The sequence below is a fragment of the Squalius cephalus genome (genome assembly GCF_949319135.1).
Source record: "Squalius cephalus genome assembly, contig: scaffold_37, whole genome shotgun sequence".
NCBI lineage: Eukaryota > Metazoa > Chordata > Actinopteri > Cypriniformes > Leuciscidae > Squalius > Squalius cephalus.
In genome coordinates, this window is record NW_027645811.1 from 1,529,369 (window position 1) to 1,547,485 (window position 18,117).

The window sequence follows — 18,117 nt, forward strand, 5'->3', positions numbered from 1 at the left end:
AATTGAAGTCTCTCAGGTGGAAACCAACGGTCGCGGTCAGCCTCCCGGCGCTCCCAAACACACAACCGCAGTGTCCTCGGCCCTCCGTTACTCTGTGTTGCGTTGCGCCCTCTCAAACAGCTTGTGACTTTAAACACAACTTGGCAAGCCCAGATGTCAACCGCCAGACAGCACGGCAAAATTGGGCTGTTCCCCAGAACCCTCCCAGAAGGAGTGACCTCTTTTTAGGCCCCGGTTTAGGTACTTGGTCCCAGAAATTGCCTTGTTTGTGTTGGCTGGACTGGTTGACTACCTTTAGAGTGCCAAATTGCTGATGTCGCCACTGCGGGCCGCAACGACGGACAGAGATAAAAGAAACCGAGATTCACGCACAGCCAGTGTTGGTAACGCTGGTCGGGCAACCTTGCTGGCGGGAAACCACCAGAGATGACTGCAACTCACCACCGTGCTCTGGTGAATGCCACCTATAAATACACAAAGGATAAGCAAGTGAAACTTAACGTGGATTAAGGCTTGCTTGTTTAAACCAAATGGATTAATTATTTATGTGGCAATAAGAGTCAAAGGTTTTGCTAAATAATAAACAAAAGGGAATTATGATAATATTGGTAACTATCAAAATAACCTAACCCAAAGAAGAGATAGAAGGGAGAAAAAAAAAAAGAAATAAAATAAAATAATAAAATAAAAAGAAAAATTGAAAATAAAAATAAAAATGAAATGACAGGATGAACCCAGGAGAAGAGGCAGGCCGCAGTAGTGGGTTTTCACCACAAGGGGGCGTACTTCCTCTCTGTGCTTAACCTGGTGAACGGAGAACTTACTTCAAATTAAAAATTCAAATTTGTTTAAATTAAAATTTAAAATAAGCATGTAAGAAAAATTAAAGGAAAATAAATTAAACAATTCGAAAGAGTGAAAAGAGGAAAGGCGTGATACCAACTTAGTATCCACAAGGCCACATGGTGGCGCTGTTTCCTCCAAGTGGATATCGGTGGGCTGAACAGACAACTCAATTTAAATTTAAAATTCAAACTAGTTTAAATCAAATTTAAATGAGCATGTAAAGAAAATGTAGAAAGGAGAACTCAGAATAATATCCAATAATAATTAACGATAACAGTGAAGTATCATCAATAACTATAAAATAAATCAGAAGAGACCAGTAGAAATAAAAATTCACAGCAGAATTGAAAAGAGGATGAAGAGAGCTCAGTAAGCCGACTTAGAAGGAGGTGGTGGCCACTCGGCTACCAGGCGGTGGACTTCCTTTTAAGTGGGCTCTCAATGGCTGGGATTTAATTAAAATTTTAATTCAAATCTTGTTTGAACCAACTCAAAGTAAATGTACCAGTCAAAAGCAGGAAAATTGTCTAACACGAAATAATAGTCGCACGAGCCAAGCTGTAAATGCAAATAATTATTTGAGAGTTTAGATCACAAATTCACTAGTCACAGGGAAAGTGAGACATAGCAGAAAGAGAGCATTATCTGAAACGGCCACGAGATGGCGTAATTGCGCTCATGCAGGCTGAAGTCAGAAGGCGGGCGTAATTTGAAACTTCTAAACACTTAAAGGCCGCCCTCTGGTGTTTAGTCAGCGGAATTACAACCCATTACAATGTGATTCAAAAATTAAGAGCGTTTCTATGCGTCGATTTTCTGCAAAAATCACAAATAGATAAACAGGCAAACGCTGCACTAACTCATGCATCAAGTCTTAGTAGGCGGTTTAAATAATATTAACATGTACCAGCTGCAAAGAGTTTGCTTCGTCTTTTACAGGGACAGGTGTAATATTATGAACTGCAGTTTACTTTAGCACTTAACAGTGATAAAAATGTCTAGGCATATTTAGCAACTGTTAAAATGTGCTGACTGAACTCGGCTTTTTGCCTCAGTCAGTTAGGAGTGAGTTCGCGTTTTGCGACTTATCTCACAATTTCATAATTTCATAATGCACAAAAATTATTAATAACCATATCCACAGATTGAAACTGAATTGCTCATAAAACGAAGTTTGATATGCCCGCATTCTCCACCAAACTGTAACCACACTGGGTAGCACATTAACATTAGCTCAAATGATCTATAGGGAATTTTAATAATTAATCATGAATATGATTAATATATTGCATATTACAGTTACATTAAATTATTCGAAGTTGAAAATAGATCGATTTGTATATTTGAATAATCAATCACAACGAATTATAATTCCTCATTCATATATCAATAATCCTATTTCAGATCGATTATGAGATAACCCTTAATGGAAATTAATGTAATTATCAAACAGTTGTTTGTCCAGCAAAACGGCCGTAAGATTAACTTATCAACCTCTCAATAAAGTTATCACTTCTTATAATTTCAGGAAGAATAGTTTCTGGCCATGAAACCATTCCCCTGTCCTTATAAAATTTAGGTTACTGAAAAGTAACAAATCAGCTTTGTAGCTTAAGATCGAACATTTTCATTGACTTCGTAACATGAGCAGACAGACATAATCAATCAGGAATATTGGGTTTTACTAAATTCAAACTAAGGAATACATACTACGATTCACACAGAATATATGTGTATATATATATATATATATATACAGAACGCGTAAACAAATACAAGACTAAACGAATAACGATAATGAGAGAGAGAGAGATCGGAAAATGAGAGAGCTGGAGAGGATGAGCGAGCGAAAGTGAAAGCAACATGTGCGATCAGAGAAAGATCACAGTTAGGCAAAAATCGAAGACAGTAACCTTTTGAAAGACAACAAGGGATCAAATCACCTTGAAAAAGGGAATAGGCAACCTTAAGCAGCATTTACATCTCTTTAGAAAATAAATACTTGCATGTGGTTCTCTTTGTGACTGCGAAAGACGAGCGTGCGTGGGTCGTTCTTTTTGGTGCTGGGCGTGTTCTCTCGTGCCTTTCGGAGCGCGCAGATTCGCGTGAAGTTTTAAAGGTTCACCGACCGTGAAGTTACCAAAGAAATAATTCAGGCTAAGTTCATTTTCCCTCGTGGGTGGAAATGAACAAAGGAGAATAGGAAAAACAAAGACTAAAAGAAAAGAAACAAAGATGAGAGCTCCCTAAGGAGTCATGGAACCAGAAATTCTCTCAGACAAAGTGCTCTCTGAAGAAACTTTCCGTGTCAGTCTCTTATGGAGAGACTTGGTTCACGCCTCTGTTCGCGCGAACAACCAATGACCGTCCGAGAATCTGAAGCGGGAAAAGCTTTCTTTGTCCTGTCGGACGGTTCATTTACATAGTTTATGATAGTGTAAAAATTCAGCAGTTATATTCCAGCAAGCTGGTACACACAGAATAATACATTTTACTGTAATCTCCTATGTATGAGTGGTTCAGTCAAAGCGAGACGGTTAAACAGATACCAAGAATGAAATATAAACAGTTAAGGATACAACGTTACAATCAAATGCACGATTATAGGCATTTTACGTTTGATTAACACACGATAACATTGTAGATACTTCCAGTGTGACATGTGAAGACATCTAAGCACAACAGGAATACATTTACTACATTTACAGGCACTTTTCATCAAAAGGTGTCCAATTGTGTGTGTGAGGTGACTGCTCAGTCTCCCGGGGGTCGTAAAGTGTTATCCTATAGAAGGGGGTCGGGTTACAGGAATGTGATCCTGTTAGGGATTCATTCTTTAGAAATACACTTAAGATTCGAAGTTACACACCAGAAAATCATAACCATCGCATAACAGGGCTAACCAGTCATGCAACGCACAAACCTATCAAATACATCTTAGTAATGATTTACATGATGAGTGTAAAGAAACGTTTGTGTGTGTGTGTATGGAATGCTCTGTGTCTGGAATGTCACGTGGAGAGAGAGCAAGGGGGTTGCCTTGGAATTCTTCTGAAGCTTTGCAACGCTTCAGGAAGATGTAGATGATTGTCTCTGGAGAGGATCGCAGGGTCGTAAATTATGTCAAAAGGCAACCTGGTGACTCCATGCCGGTAATTTAGATGCTCAAGAGTCAGGAGGTTAAAAGCTTTAGTAAGCTTAGCAAAGAATGTGTTTAGAAGGAATGTGCTTAGAAAACACAGAGAGTCCGAATTTGTTAATTCAGACCAAACGAACGAATGATTCAATAGCCCAGTCGCTACACCTTGCTTTCAGCAAGCACCACTAAAGCAATAACAATAGTGATGCCTTGCTTTCAGCAAGCACCACTAATACATACCCAACACAGAAAGATCACTTCAAACAGAAAGATCACCTCAGTTTTCTTGAGCTGTAGTATTGTTTACCTCAGATCTCCATGGTGACCATTGAGCACTGTTAACCACTTCATCCAGCAAAAACAGATGTGCGGTGGCACCCCTAAATCATCATGTACTGGAAAAATATTTTGCATGTGTTGTTTCTACATATATTGGAACACTTTTAGCACCCAGCCATATCAAAATTCAACAATTGTGTTTTTTGATGCACCCATATATATATATATATGTATGTGTGTGTGTGTGTGTGTGTGTATATATATATATATATATACACACACACACACACACATATATACATATACATGTATATATATATAATATATACATGAAGAGTTCAGATGCAAAAGCCTCTAAGTGTGTGTGTGTGTGTGTATATATATATATATATATATATATATATATATATATATATATATATATATATATGTGTGTGTGTGTGTGTGTGTGAAATGTTTTTCAGTTTTCATTAAACCATTTTGGTGGAGTCTTGAATTATAAGTAAGACTACTGCACATTACAGAATAACTTTAAGGCCGTGGTGTAATTTGATCAGAGTTGGATTGACTCTCTCTCTCTCTCTCTCTCTCTCTCTCTCTCTCTCTCTCTCTCTCTCTCTCTCTCTCTCTCTCTCTCTCTCTCTCTCTCTCTCTCTCTCTCTCTCTCTCTCTCTCTCTCTCTCTCTCAGGTCATGTGCAGCTGACCTATTTCTGTAGCTGGAGTGATGTAGAGGAGTCATGTGACCCTAACGCCTTCTCGAAGATGTACTGCGCACCAGGTCAGCTTGTCTTAACATTATAGACACATTCTGTACTGTTTTTGTGCTCTTTCTTTAAATGCACTGTATGTCATCTTTCTTTGAGTTCACCATCCACCACAATCAATTATGGAGTTTTATAAAAGATAATTTAAAGGGGTGGTATAATGTCCTTTTCACAAGATGTAAAATAAGTCTTTGATGTCCCTAGAGTGTGTATGTGAAGTGTTAGCTCAAAATACCCCAGAGATACTTTTAGATGGCATGTTAAAATTGTCATTTTTTGAGGGTGAGCAAAAACACACTGTTTTTGTGTCTGTCCCTTTAAATGCAAATGAGCTGCTGCTCCCGTCACAGAGGGCGGAGCTTCAACCACTTGTCCTTTTACCTCACACAGACGTGCACTGAAAATTTCAAAGACAACATGTAGAATGCAACAGGACATTTCTGAATTGGTTAGTTGATGAATTTAGGTAGCTTATGTGTAGTTATCTTCTAGTCATTGATTAGCATATTCTGTCATGATAATCTATAAATCGCGTCACCGGGGACGGGGTTTATGTAAATTTTAGGGTTTGTGATGTCACTAACCCGGATGAATGTCGTGTAGTCCCTACCAGCCGTTTGTTGTAGTCCTTAAAAAGCTATTTCTTTTTCTTTTCTCCCTTTCTTTGAACTTTGAGCATTGTAACTTTGCAGATGTTGTTTATGCTCAAACAGCAACATTACACACTAACTAAAGTTAGAAAAGTGAAATCATAATCAACCACCCCTTTAAGGCAGAATTTAATAATCATCAAAACTCATATTAAGACCAAAACGCATCCATTCAGACTGAACTGTGCTACAGTGCCATGCTACTGTGCAACTGCTGTTTATCAGCCTGTACCCTCACATCAGCACATGCACTGACACAGGATATTAACCGACTGCTGTTCAAACAAATCAATCCTTGAAACCAGGAGTCAAATCCATATCCTGATTGTAAAATCTGATAAAAGTGTGCAGAGATGCCCAGGCTACCGCCACACAAATATCCTCCAAAGGCGTACACTTAAATAATGCCTGTGATGAAGCAACACCCACAGTAGAATTAGCCTGACTACTAAGAGAGGCGTAGACAGTCGACTCTCACGCATCTCCTAGGCAAGAAAAATCACATCTTTTCACCAAACGCAACATCCTTTGTTTTGCAGCCCCATCCCACTTGTTTAGACCACCAAAACAAATAACTGATCTGATTTACACCACTGGAAAGTGCGGTTGATGTAAATCCTCAGTGCCCACACAGAACAAATTCTTGCTTCTCTTCCTCCTGCGAATGAAAAGGCAGAGAATAAAAAGACTGCAAGACCACAATTACAATTATCTCGGTAGCTGACTCCAATGGTTCGAATCTGTTAAACCCTCAAAGACTATAGATGAGTCCCAAGAAGGAACATGAAGACTGAAAGGTCTCATTCATCTCGTCCCACACATGAAATGAGAGAAGTGAAAGCCCTCCCTAAAGAAACACCCCCAATAGGTACATGTCCTGCAGAAAAACGATCTTGAAGGAACTCTAGTATTGAACCAATTGTGCAGTGAACTGGGTCCAAGTTGCAGATTCCTTACACAAGGACACAAACAAACGGCACTTGAAATCATACAGCTTTCTGGTAGAAGGAGCTCTTGCATTAAAAATGGGTCTCTAATCTTAAGCCCTATTCGAACGGGACTAGTTTAACATGGAGAGGTTGGGTAAAGTAATTATTACCAGAGCTTCTCCGTGATTTTAGTCCCGTCCGAATGTGCCATCTCAGTAACTATTACGGACAATGTCAGTAAAGATTACGGCAAATTTTACCTTCTGTAAAAAGGTCTGGAAAAATTAGCTCAGGTAAAACTAATCTCGTGCAAATAGACCCGCTATAAAAAATGTAAGTATGTAAAAATGTAATTTCCTGTTTAAAAGTAGTTTTCCACGTTTTTTTCAAGTATCGAGGCGCTCGAAGCATTCAGTTGCATTCTAGATGGTGGGACAATTCTGTGGCAAAACTCAAGTGTTTTCTGCATAACATTCAGATAAAAAAGAAGGTCGAAAGACAGTTAGAGGCACTTGTTAGAGGCAACGAAACTTCTTTTAGCGTTAGGTAAGTGTTTTAACGTTACCAACATAATCCAATCTGAATTGAATTAAAGGTACAATATGTAAGAATTTTGTATCAAAATATCCAAAAACCACTTGCACAGTGTTACATATTTCTTTCTATTGTGTACTTCCATTATCCTAAATGTTTCCAAGAATTTGTAAATTCAGAGAAATTCACAATTTTAAAAAGTGCCCATCCCTGTTCACTTGTTGCCTTGTCTATGATGTAATATCTGTGTTATCCCTGGTTTCCGCTTGTACTGCCATAGTAACCATGGCGACAGCCGTGGACAACTGCGTAGTGCGTAACGTCTAGCGGCACGCTTTTGTTGTTTCGTTCAAACATTATGGACAATGGCAAGCAGACTTTGGGACAAAAGGAGAACTAAAACGAGGATCAATATCAGTGTGGCGTTTTCGAGATGCGTTTCCTTTCGTTTTCTGTCCAGCCATTAAGGGACGGACTACTTGAGCAAGCTATTAAGCCTGAAGGGGAGTAAGGCCATGAAGTGACAGATTGCATAAGTTGTGTGCTTTGTGGCACTAACCTCCAGATCAATCACCCTTTTGGTCGTGACTTCCTCAGAAGTAAAGCCAGCCCTCTCATCGTAAGTCCTTAAGTCAAGTCAAGCTTTACAGTGATAATAGGAAATTAAAGTAACAGAGATTGTTTTGGCTTTTTAGCAGCTCTAGAATAAAGTTATTGTTCAGCTAAAGATATTAGGGGCCAAGCACCGAAGGTGCGGAGGCACCTATTGTATCTGTTCCCGTTCTTATTAGGGCCCAAGCACCGAAGGTGCGGAGGCACCTATTGTATCTGTTCCGTTTCTTATTATTATTTTTATTAGGGGTAAGGGAAATTAGGCTGTTCGTGGAAATCTTCCCATTCATTTAAGTTGCCATTGGACGCGTAAGCACTCGGTGGGATCTCTGCTCCAAATGGACTCCCATTTGCCGCTTAAGTTAATGACGAAATGGACACTTTGCGTTTTTGAGGGGTAATGCATAGTAATGCGTGCCATTGCCCATAGGGCCCGTGATGGACACCTTTAGGGGGCGATCTCGCTCCACGGTGGTTTCCACAGATGGCTTCCTATTCTTCATCCCTTTGTACACAAAGTGCGTTAGGTGTCCCCTGACAGCCTATCACTACCGTAGTCTTCCTCTTGTCCACGAAGTGCCTAGGGTGTCCCCTGACAGCCTATTCTTCATCCCTTTGTCCACGAAGCGCCTATGGTGTCCCCTGACAGCCTATCCCACCGTAGTCTTCCTCTTGTCCACGAAGTGCCTAGGGTGTCCCCTTACAGCCTATCTCCTGCCTACCCGCTCCACGCCATTGGCCGAAGTCACGGGGTGGGTTACAGGTGGCCAATCACCCTAAAACTCACACGTATCTTTCTTAAAACTCACATGCTGAAAATGTCTAAGTCAAAAACAGCATCCCACCTGCAACCTATTTGACAGGGCCCCTGTGAGCTGTCCGTGGACAGTGTGATTTTATGCAAATTTTGCACAATTAATGGGTGAAATGTACATCAGTGTGTTGTGTTGTGTCCCCTGAGTGGTGTACAGTAGGTTTGACCACATAAAAGTACTGTAGTTAGTTACAGGTGGCCAATCACCCTAAAACTCACGCGTATCTTTCTTAAAACTCACATGCTGAAAATGTCTAAGTCAAAAACAGCATCCCACCTGCAACCTATTTGACAGGGCCCCTGTGAGCTGTCCGTGGACAGTGTGATTTTATGCAAATTTTGCACAATTAATGGGTGAAATGTACATCAGTCTGTTGCATTGTGTCCCCTGTGTGGTGTACAGTAGTTTTAACCACATAAAAGCACTGTAGTTAGTTACAGGTGGCCAATCACCCTAAAACTCACACGTATCTTCCCTAAAACTCACATGCTGAAAATGTCTAAGTCAAAAACAGCATCCCACCTGCAACCTATTTGACAGGGCCCCTGTGAGCTGTCCGTGGACAGTGTGATTTTATGCAAATTTTGCACAATTAATGGGTGAAATGTACATCAGTGGGTTGCGTTGTGTCCCCTGAGTGGTGTACAGTAGGTTTGACCACAAGTAACCATTTTATTTATGAAATATGACCTTTTAATGCAATGTCCACGGACAGCGTACAGGGCAGGGATGGAAATTAGCACCCGCCACCAGCCAAATGCGGGTGATTTTGTGTTGTGGCGGGTAAACTCGCTTCACCTACCGGCCACCGTGGCGGGTATATAAAAATAGCATACTGTTTCACACGAACGGCGGACACTTTTAGAGGAGGCACACCTTCAAAGAAAATGTGGCGTTACATCGCAGGCGTTAAGAGCTGGTTAAGAGGTCTGCAGAGAAAACATCTTTGCATTGACTTAACATTGAAATCACTCGCGCCTCACGCGCTATTCGCGTCCGGTGTTGTGAACGCACCAACGCGATGGTGGAGCGTGTTTAAGATTTCCACTCTGGACGGATGGTTTCACTTTTTGCGTTTTTAAGCCCCAAAAACGCCGTCGCCGTCTAAACGAAAGGCACATCTGATCAAATATTTTTACGTTTTCACCCGCGAGCGTTCTCGTGTAAACAGGGCCTAATAGTTTCATTGTTGGGACTAAAAACGTAAAACTGGAAGCCATAAAATACCACGAATCATCCAAATGCCACATCCAGGTAAAAAAGAGAAATATATATAAGAGAGAAAGAGTGTATAAAAGAGAAAGAGAAATGTCAGTATTTCATTGAGACTTGAGATTAAATAAACTGCTTAAAGGGATACTCCACTTTAAAATGAAAATTCTGTCATCATATACTCACCCTCATGTTGTTTCAATCCTTTATGAATTTCTTTCTTCTGCTGAACAGAAAGGAAGATATTGAGAAAAATATCAGTATCCAGACAGTTTCTGGTCTCATTGACTTCCATAGTATATATTTTTTCCTAACTTTCTTTTTCGAAACTTTCTGGTTACTGACATTCTTCTAAATATCTTCCTTTCTGTTCAGCAGAAGAAAGAAATTCATACAGGTTTGAAACAACATGAGGGTGAGTAGGCTATATGATGACAGAATTTTCATTTTAAAGTGGAGTATCCCTTAAAGTATTGTAGATCTTGTAGTATTAATTTTCACATGCAGTTACACATTGTCGGTTAAAAACAAGAAAGTGGCTGGTAAAAACATTGAGTGGCTGGTAGATTTTGAAATCCACCAGCCACAGTGGCCGGTGGACAAAAAAGTTAATTTCCATCCCTGGTACAGGGGCTCCGTCGAATAAGTTGCCGGTGGGCTGCGAACTTTGAACGGCCATAACTCGGGGACCCGGCCGCCTAGCGACACCAAACTCCGGGTGTGGGGAGGTACCAGTGGGCCCCCCATGACCCCAGAGTATGGAGCCCCAAATCGGCTCCGTTCCCGAGATATGGCCACTTCCTGTGTAACTTTGACCGGGTGTATCTCGGAAAGCACGCCGACTTTGAGCTCCAAACTCCGGGTGTGGGGAGGTACCCATGTGCCCCCCTCATGCCGGGAGTATGGAGCCCCAAGTCGGCTTGGTTTTGGAGTTATGCCCGGTCAAAGATGGGACTTTGACCGGGTGTATCTTGGGAACCAAGCCGAATTAGAGCTCCACACTCTGGGCATGGGGGGGTACCAGTGGGCCCCCCATGACCCCCGAGTATGGGGCCCCAAGTCGGCTCCGTTTCCGAGATATGGCCACTTCCTGTGGATCTTTGACCGGGTGTATCTCGGAAAGCACGCCGAATTTGAGCTCCAAACTCCGGGTGTGGGGAGGTACCCCTGGGCCCCCCATGACCCCAGAGTATGGAGCCCCAAGTCGGCTTGTGTCTGGAGATACATCCGGTCAAAAACAGCATCCCACCTGCAACCTATTTGACAGGGCCCCTGTGAGCTGTCCGTGGACAGTGTGATTTTGCTGTCAGGGGACACCATAGGCACTTCGTGGACAAAGGGATGAAGAATAGGCTGTCAGGGGACACCATAGGCACTTCGTGGACAAAGGGATGAAGAATAGGCTGTCAGGGGACACCATAAGCACTTCGTGGACAAAGGGATGAAGAATAGGCTGTCAGGGGACACAATAGGCACTTCGTGGACAAAGGGATGAAGAATAGGCTGTCAGGGGACACCGTAGGCACTTCGTGTACAAACCGATGAAGAATAGGCTGCCAGGGGACAAATAGGCCTTTATCGGACAGCAGTAAGGCTGTTGTGACTTTGGACCCCCGTTGCGGGGCCCCTGGGGGGTCTAGAAACATGGGGGTTTCTCCGCGGGCGTCGGGGGAGTACCAAGATGAGGCCAGGGGCGTTTCCTTGTCCCTAAAAAATATTTGAGGTCAGCGCGCAGCGTCCAGGAACTGCCGTCCACCGTGTGTCATTTCAGTGGGGCCAGTAAAATTAGGCTGTTCGTGGAAATTTCCCCATTCATTTAAGTTGCCATTGGACAAATAGTAGTACGATGGACGCGTAGGCTTCATTTGGGATCCCATTTGGTGATCAGTTGTGTTGTCCATTGGACGATGTCCCTTACTTTGCTATAAGGGAGTGCAAGGGGCCCTAGGCTCCGCATGGACACCTCTAGGGGCACTGTTGATGTCCAGGGACAGCCTAAAATGCCCACTTCCAACTTATTTAATGGTTTTGTCCACGAAGCGCCTAGGATGTCCCCTGAGAGCCTATTCTTGTCCACGAAGTGCCTATGGTGTCCCCTGAGAGCCTATTCTTGTCCACGAAGTGCCTATGGTGTCCCCTGACAGCCTATTCTTGTCCACGAAGTGCCTATGGTGTCCACCAACAGCCTATTCTTGTCCACGAAGTGCCTATGGTGTCCACCAACAGCCTATTCTTGTCCACGAAGTGCCTACCCGAAACCGGGTCGTGCGTCTCGTCACGGGCCCCTGGGGCGGCGTCCGAAGTTCCGTGCCCTTTCGACTTTTTTTCGTTCTTATTTGGTCTAGTTGGACACCAACAGCCTAGGTCGAATAAGTTGCAGGTGGGACGTCTGGAAAACTGGGGTCAAAAGGTCGCAGGGGCTCCAAATTTTGTACGGGGGTAATCCGGGGGCCCCCGGGGTCCTATATTAGTCATATGTCTATTTTTTGGCAGAAAAACATTCTCCTCCCTATTTTTCAATTTGCTCATTCAAGAGGGTCTGTAGGTCTATGTGAGAAAGAGGGCCTATTGAGAATTTTTGACAAAGCACACCAAAAATATGTCCCCTGTGTTCTAGATGCCCTTCCTATTGATATGCTGTTGTGGGGCCCCCAGACGACCGGCACGTGAAGTTTGGGGCCCCTCGAAGCTCCGGGTGCCGGACGGGGCCTGTGTACACGTGTAACTTATACCATTCATTTTCGTAGGTGATTCGTGGACAACGGACAGAATGGTCCGATCGACCCGAAACTGACTTGGGCGTCTCGTCACCGGCCCCTGGGACGGTGTGTGAAGTTCCGTGTCCCTTTGACCTATTTTCGTGCTTAATTGGCCCAATTGGACACCAACAGCCTATGTCAAATAAGTTACAGATGGGACTACAATTAGGGTTAGGGTTAAGTCAGGGTTCGGCACTGTCGTCCCGAAAACTTACTTGGGGGCCTCGTCACGGGCCCCTGGGACGGTGTGTGAAGTTCCGTGTCCCTTCGACCTATTTTCGTGCTTAATTGGCCCAATTGGACACCAACAGCCTATGTCGAATAAGTTGCAGGTGGGACGTCTGGAAAACTGGGGTCAAAAGGTCGCAGAGACTCAAAAAAAATTTCAGTTGGTGGTCCGGGGACCACCGTGGGGCCCCAGATGGCCAGCACGTGAAATTGTACCTCATAAAAGCACTGTAATTATGAAATATGATCCATTATTACATTGTCCACGGACAGCCTACAGGGGCCCTGTCGAATAAGTTACACATGGGACTTCAAAACATCCCACCGGCAACTTATTTGACAGGGCCCCTTTAGGCTGTCCGTGGACAGTGTGATTTTATGCAAATTTTGCACAATTAATGGGTGAAATGTACATCAGTGTGTTGTACAGTGTCCCCTGAGTGGTGTACAGTAGGTTTGACCACAAGTAACCACTTTATTTATGAAATATGACCTTTTAATGCAATGTCCACGGGGAGCCTACAGGTGCCCTGTCGAATAAGTTGCAGGTGGGCTCCGAACTTTGAACGGCCATAACTCGGGGACCCAGCCGCCTAGCGACACCAAACTCGGGTCAAAGTAGGGTCCCGAGGGGCCCTCTCCAACGGGCCCTAGCCCGAGTCTCTAGCGCCCCCACGGTCCGAGATACGGGGCCCAACAGGAAAGAGTGCACTTGAGAAGGAAGGGTCCCAGTGGCCCGGGACTCTGGGGTCTGAGAGGGCCCCTAGGGGCCCCTCACCACCCCAAAGGACGATCCGCTGGGACACACCCTTTTCGAGATATCGACCATTTTGTCTAAAAGTCCCTTATGTATAACCGGGTGTATCTTGGGAGTTAAGCCGAGTTGGAGCTCCAAACTCCGGGCGTGAGGAGGGCCCTTAGGGCCCCTTCTGACCCCACCGTCCCCAGCTCCTGGGACCTTCCAGTTCCGAGATACGACCACTTCCGGTCCAGGTTTGACCGGGTGTATCTTGGGAACCAAGCCGACTTTGAGCTCCAAACTCCGGGTGTGGGGAGGTACCCATGTGCCCCCCTCAAGCCGGGAGTATGGAGCCCCAAGTCGGCTTGGTTTTGGAGTTATGCCCGGTCAAAGATGGGACTTTGACTGGGTGTATCTTGGGAACCAAGCCGAATTAGAGCTCCAGACTCTGGGCATGGGGAGGTACCATTGGGCCCCCCATGACCCCAGAGTATGGAGCCCCAAGTCGGCTCCGTTCCAGAGATATGGCAACTTCCTGTGGAACTTTGACCGGGTGTATCTGAGAAACCAAGCGGACTTGGAGCTCCAAACTCCGGGTGTGGGGAGGTACCCCTGGGCCCCCCATGACCCCAGAGTATGGAGCCCCAAGTCGGCTTGTTTCTGGAGTTATGCCCGGTCAAAAACAGCATCCCACCTGCAACCTATTTGACAGGGCCCCTGTGAGCTGTCCGTGGACAGTGTGATTTTATGCAAATTTTGCACAATTAATGGGTGAAATGTACACCAGTGTGTTGTACAGTGTCCCCTGAGTGGTGTACAGTAGGTTTGACCACATAAAAGCACTGTAGTTAGTTACAGGTGGCCAATCACCCTAAAACTCACACGTATCTTTCTTAAAACTCACATGCTGAAAATGTCTAAGTCAAAAACGGCATCCCACCTGCAACCTATTTGACAGGGCCCCTGTGAGCTGTCCGTGGACAGTGTGATTTTATGCAAATTTTGCACAATTAATGGGTGAAATGTACATCAGTGTGTTGTACAGTGTCCCCTGAGTGGTGTACAGTAGGTTTGACCACATAAAAGCACTGTAGTTAGTTACAGGTGGCCAATCACCCTAAAACTCACACGTATCTTTCTTAAAACTCACATGCTGAAAATGTCTAAGTCAAAAACGGCATCCCACCTGCAACCTATTTGACAGGGCCCCTGTGAGCTGTCCGTGGACAGTGTGATTTTATGCAAATTTTGCACAATTAATGGGTGAAATGTACATCAGTGTGTTGTACAGTGTCCCCTGAGTGGTGTACAGTAGGTTTGACCACAAGTAACCACTTTATTTATGAAATATGACCTTTTAATGCAATGTCCACGGGGAGCCTACAGGTGCCCTGTCGAATAAGTTACAGATGGGACTTCAAAACATCCCACCGGCAACCTATTTGACAGGGCCCCTGTGAGCTGTCCGTGGACAGTGTGATTTTATGCAAATTTTGCACAATTAATGGGTGAAATGTACATCAGTGTCTTGTACAGTGTCCCCTGAGTGGTGTACAGTAGGTTTAACCACAAGTAACCACTTTATTTATGAAATATGACCTTTTAATGCAATGTCCACGGGGAGCCTACAGGTGCCCTGTCGAATAAGTTACAGATGGGACTTCAAAACATCCCACCGGCAACTTATTTGACAGGGCCGCTTTAGGCTGTCCGTGGACAGTGTGTTTTTATGCAAATTTTGCACAATTAATGGGTGAAATGTACATCAGTGTGTTGTACAGTGTCCCCTGAGTGGTGTACAGTAGGTTTGACCACAAGTAACCACTTTATTTATGAAATATGACCTTTTTAATGCAATGTCCACGGACAGCGTACAGGGGCTCCGTCGAATAAGTTGCAGGTGGGCTCGGAACTTTGAACGGCCATAACTCGGGGACCCGGCCGCCTAGCGACACCAAACTCGGGTCAAAGTAGGTCCCCGAGGGGCCCTCTCCAACGGGCCCTAGCCCGAGGCTCTAGCGCCCCCACGGTCCGAGATACGGGGCCCAACAGGAAAGGGTGCACTTCAGAAGGAAGGGTCCCAGAGGCTCGGGACTCTGGGGTCTTAGAGGGCCCCTAGGGGCCCCTCACCACCCCAAAGGACGAACCGCTGGGACACGTCCTTTTCGAGATATCGACCATTTTGTCTAAAAGTCCCTTATGTATAACCGGGTGTATCTTGGGAGTTAAGCCGAGTTGGAGCTCCAAACTCCGGGCGTGAGGAGGGCCCTTAGGGCCCCTTCTGACCCCACCGTCCCCAGCTCCTGGGACCTTCCAGTTCCGAGATACGGCCACTTCCTGTCCAGCTTTGACCGGGTGTATCTCGGAAAGCACGCCGACTTTGAGCTCCAAACTCCGGGTGTGGGGAGGTACCCATGTGCCCCCCTCAAGCCGGGAGTATGGAGCCCCAAGTCGGCTTGGTTTTGGAGTTATGCCCGGTCAAAGATGGGACTTTGACTGGGTGTATCTTGGGAACCAAGCCGAATTAGAGTTCCACACTCTGGGCATTGGGAGGTACCATTGGGCCCCCCATGACCCCAGAGTATGGAGCCCCAAGTCGGCTCCATTCCAGAGATATGGCAACTTCCTGTGGAACTTTGACCGGGTGTATCTGAGAAACCAAGCGGACTTGGAGCTCCAAACTCCGGGTGTGGGGAGGTACCCCTGGGCCCCCCATGACCCCAGAGTATGGAGCCCCAAGTCGGCTTGTTTCTGGAGTTATGCCCGGTCAAAAACGGCATCCCACCTGCAACCTATTTGACAGGGCCCCTGTGAGCTGTCCGTGGACAGTGTGATTTTATGCAAATTTTGCACAATTAATGGGTGAAATGTACATCAGTGTGTTGTACAGTGTCCCCTGAGTGGTGTACAGTAGGTTTGACCACATAAAAGCACTGTAGTTAGTTACAGGTGGCCAATCACCCTAAAACTCACACGTATCTTTCTTAAAACTCACATGCTGAAAATGTCTAAGTCAAAAGCGGCATCCCACCTGCAACCTATTTGACAGGGCCCCTGTGAGCTGTCCGTGGACAGTGTGATTTTATGCAAATTTTGCACAATTAATGGGTGAAATGTACATCAGTGTGTTGTACAGTGTCCCCTGAGTGGTGTACAGTAGGTTTGACCACAAAAAATATTCAAAGGGATGAAGAATAGGCTGTCAGGGGACACCATATGCACTTAGTGGACAAAGGGATGAAGAATAGGCTGTCAGGGGACACCATAGGGACTTAGTGGACAAACCGATGAAGAATAGGCTGTCAGGGGACACAGTAGGCACTTTGTGGACCTAGGGATGAAGAATAGGCTGTTAGGGGACATCATAGGCACTTTGTGGACAAACCGATGAAGAATAGGCTGTCAGGGGACACAATAGGCACTTCGTGGACAAATGGATGAAGAATAGGCTGTCAGGGGACACCATAGGCACTTCGTGGACAAAAGGAATGAATTATAGGCTGGAAGGGGACAAATAGGCTCTCCGTGGACGGCACCGCCCACCCCGCGACTTCGGCCAATGGCGTGGGGCGGGTGGGCGGGAAATAGGCTGTAAGGGGGACGTTTAGGCTGTCCGTGGACAGGGGGCGTTTCCGGGATCGATCCCCGCCCCCTGGCTTCATTTAGGCTAGAAGGGGACAAATAGGCTCTCCGTGGACGTCCCCGCCCACCCCGCGACTTCGGCCAATGGCGTGGGGCGCGGAGGCGGGGAATAGGCTGCAAGGGGGACGTTTAGGCTGTCCGTGGACAGAGGGCGTTTCCGGGATCGATCCCCGCCCCCTGGCTTCGTTTAGGCTGTAAGGGGACAAATAGGCTCTCCGTGGACGGCCCCGCCCACCCCGTGACTTCGGCCAATGGCGCGGAGCCTGTAAGGGTGAATAGGCTGTAAGGGGGACGTTTAGGCACTCCGTGGACGCCCACCCCCAACTTATTCGACGCCCGTCGAATAGGCTGCGGGTGGGATGTCGGTGAGCCACCTGGTGGCGGATGCCCGAACTGCGGTTTTGGGGAGGTAACTTATGGCCCCTCCCATATGGCCCCTGGGGGGTCTAGAGTCTTGGCACCGCCTCTCAGGGGACCTTGGGGACGGCCCCTTTCGGGAAGGGGCGTCACGGGGCCCCCCAAAAATCGTCTAGGGGGCGCTGCGCAGCGTCCACGAAGTGCGTCCCACTTCGCGTCATTTGAGTGGCGCCCTGGACCCTGTTTGAAATGACTTCCCTAAGGGGCGCCAGGCACCTATTGTTTTCGTTCCCGTTCTTATTATTATTAGGGGCCAAGCACCGAAGGTGCGGAGGCACCTATTGTTTCTGTTCGCGTTCTTATTATTATTAGGGGCCAAGCACCGAAGGTGCGGAGGCACCTATTGTTTTTGTTCCGGTTCTTATTATTAGGGGCCAAGCACCGAAGGTGCGGAGGCACCTATTGTTTTTGTTCCGGTTCTTCTTATTATTATTAGGGGCCAAGCACCGAAGGTGCGGAGGCACCTATTGTATCTGTTCCGGTTCTTATTATTATTATTATTAGGGGCCAAGCACCGAAGGTGCGGAGGCACCTATTGTTTCTGTTCCCAT

General features: G+C 45.7%; 1 protein-coding gene and 1 long non-coding RNA gene across 3 annotated transcripts in view; both read left to right on the forward strand.

Annotated features, from left to right (window-relative positions):
* Positions 1–18,117, forward strand: part of LOC307154205 — a 252,368-nt gene that overhangs the window by 208,802 nt on the left and 25,449 nt on the right. The window lies entirely within an intron of this gene.
* Positions 1–18,117, forward strand: part of rps6kc1 (ribosomal protein S6 kinase polypeptide 1) — a 214,947-nt gene that overhangs the window by 185,853 nt on the left and 10,977 nt on the right. For both annotated transcript variants that reach the window (XM_079898971.1, XM_079898972.1), the window contains exon 12: positions 4,954–5,043. In XM_079898971.1, coding sequence (XP_079755097.1) covers positions 4,954–5,043 — 90 coding nt within the window. The remainder of the gene's footprint in view (positions 1–4,953; positions 5,044–18,117) is intronic.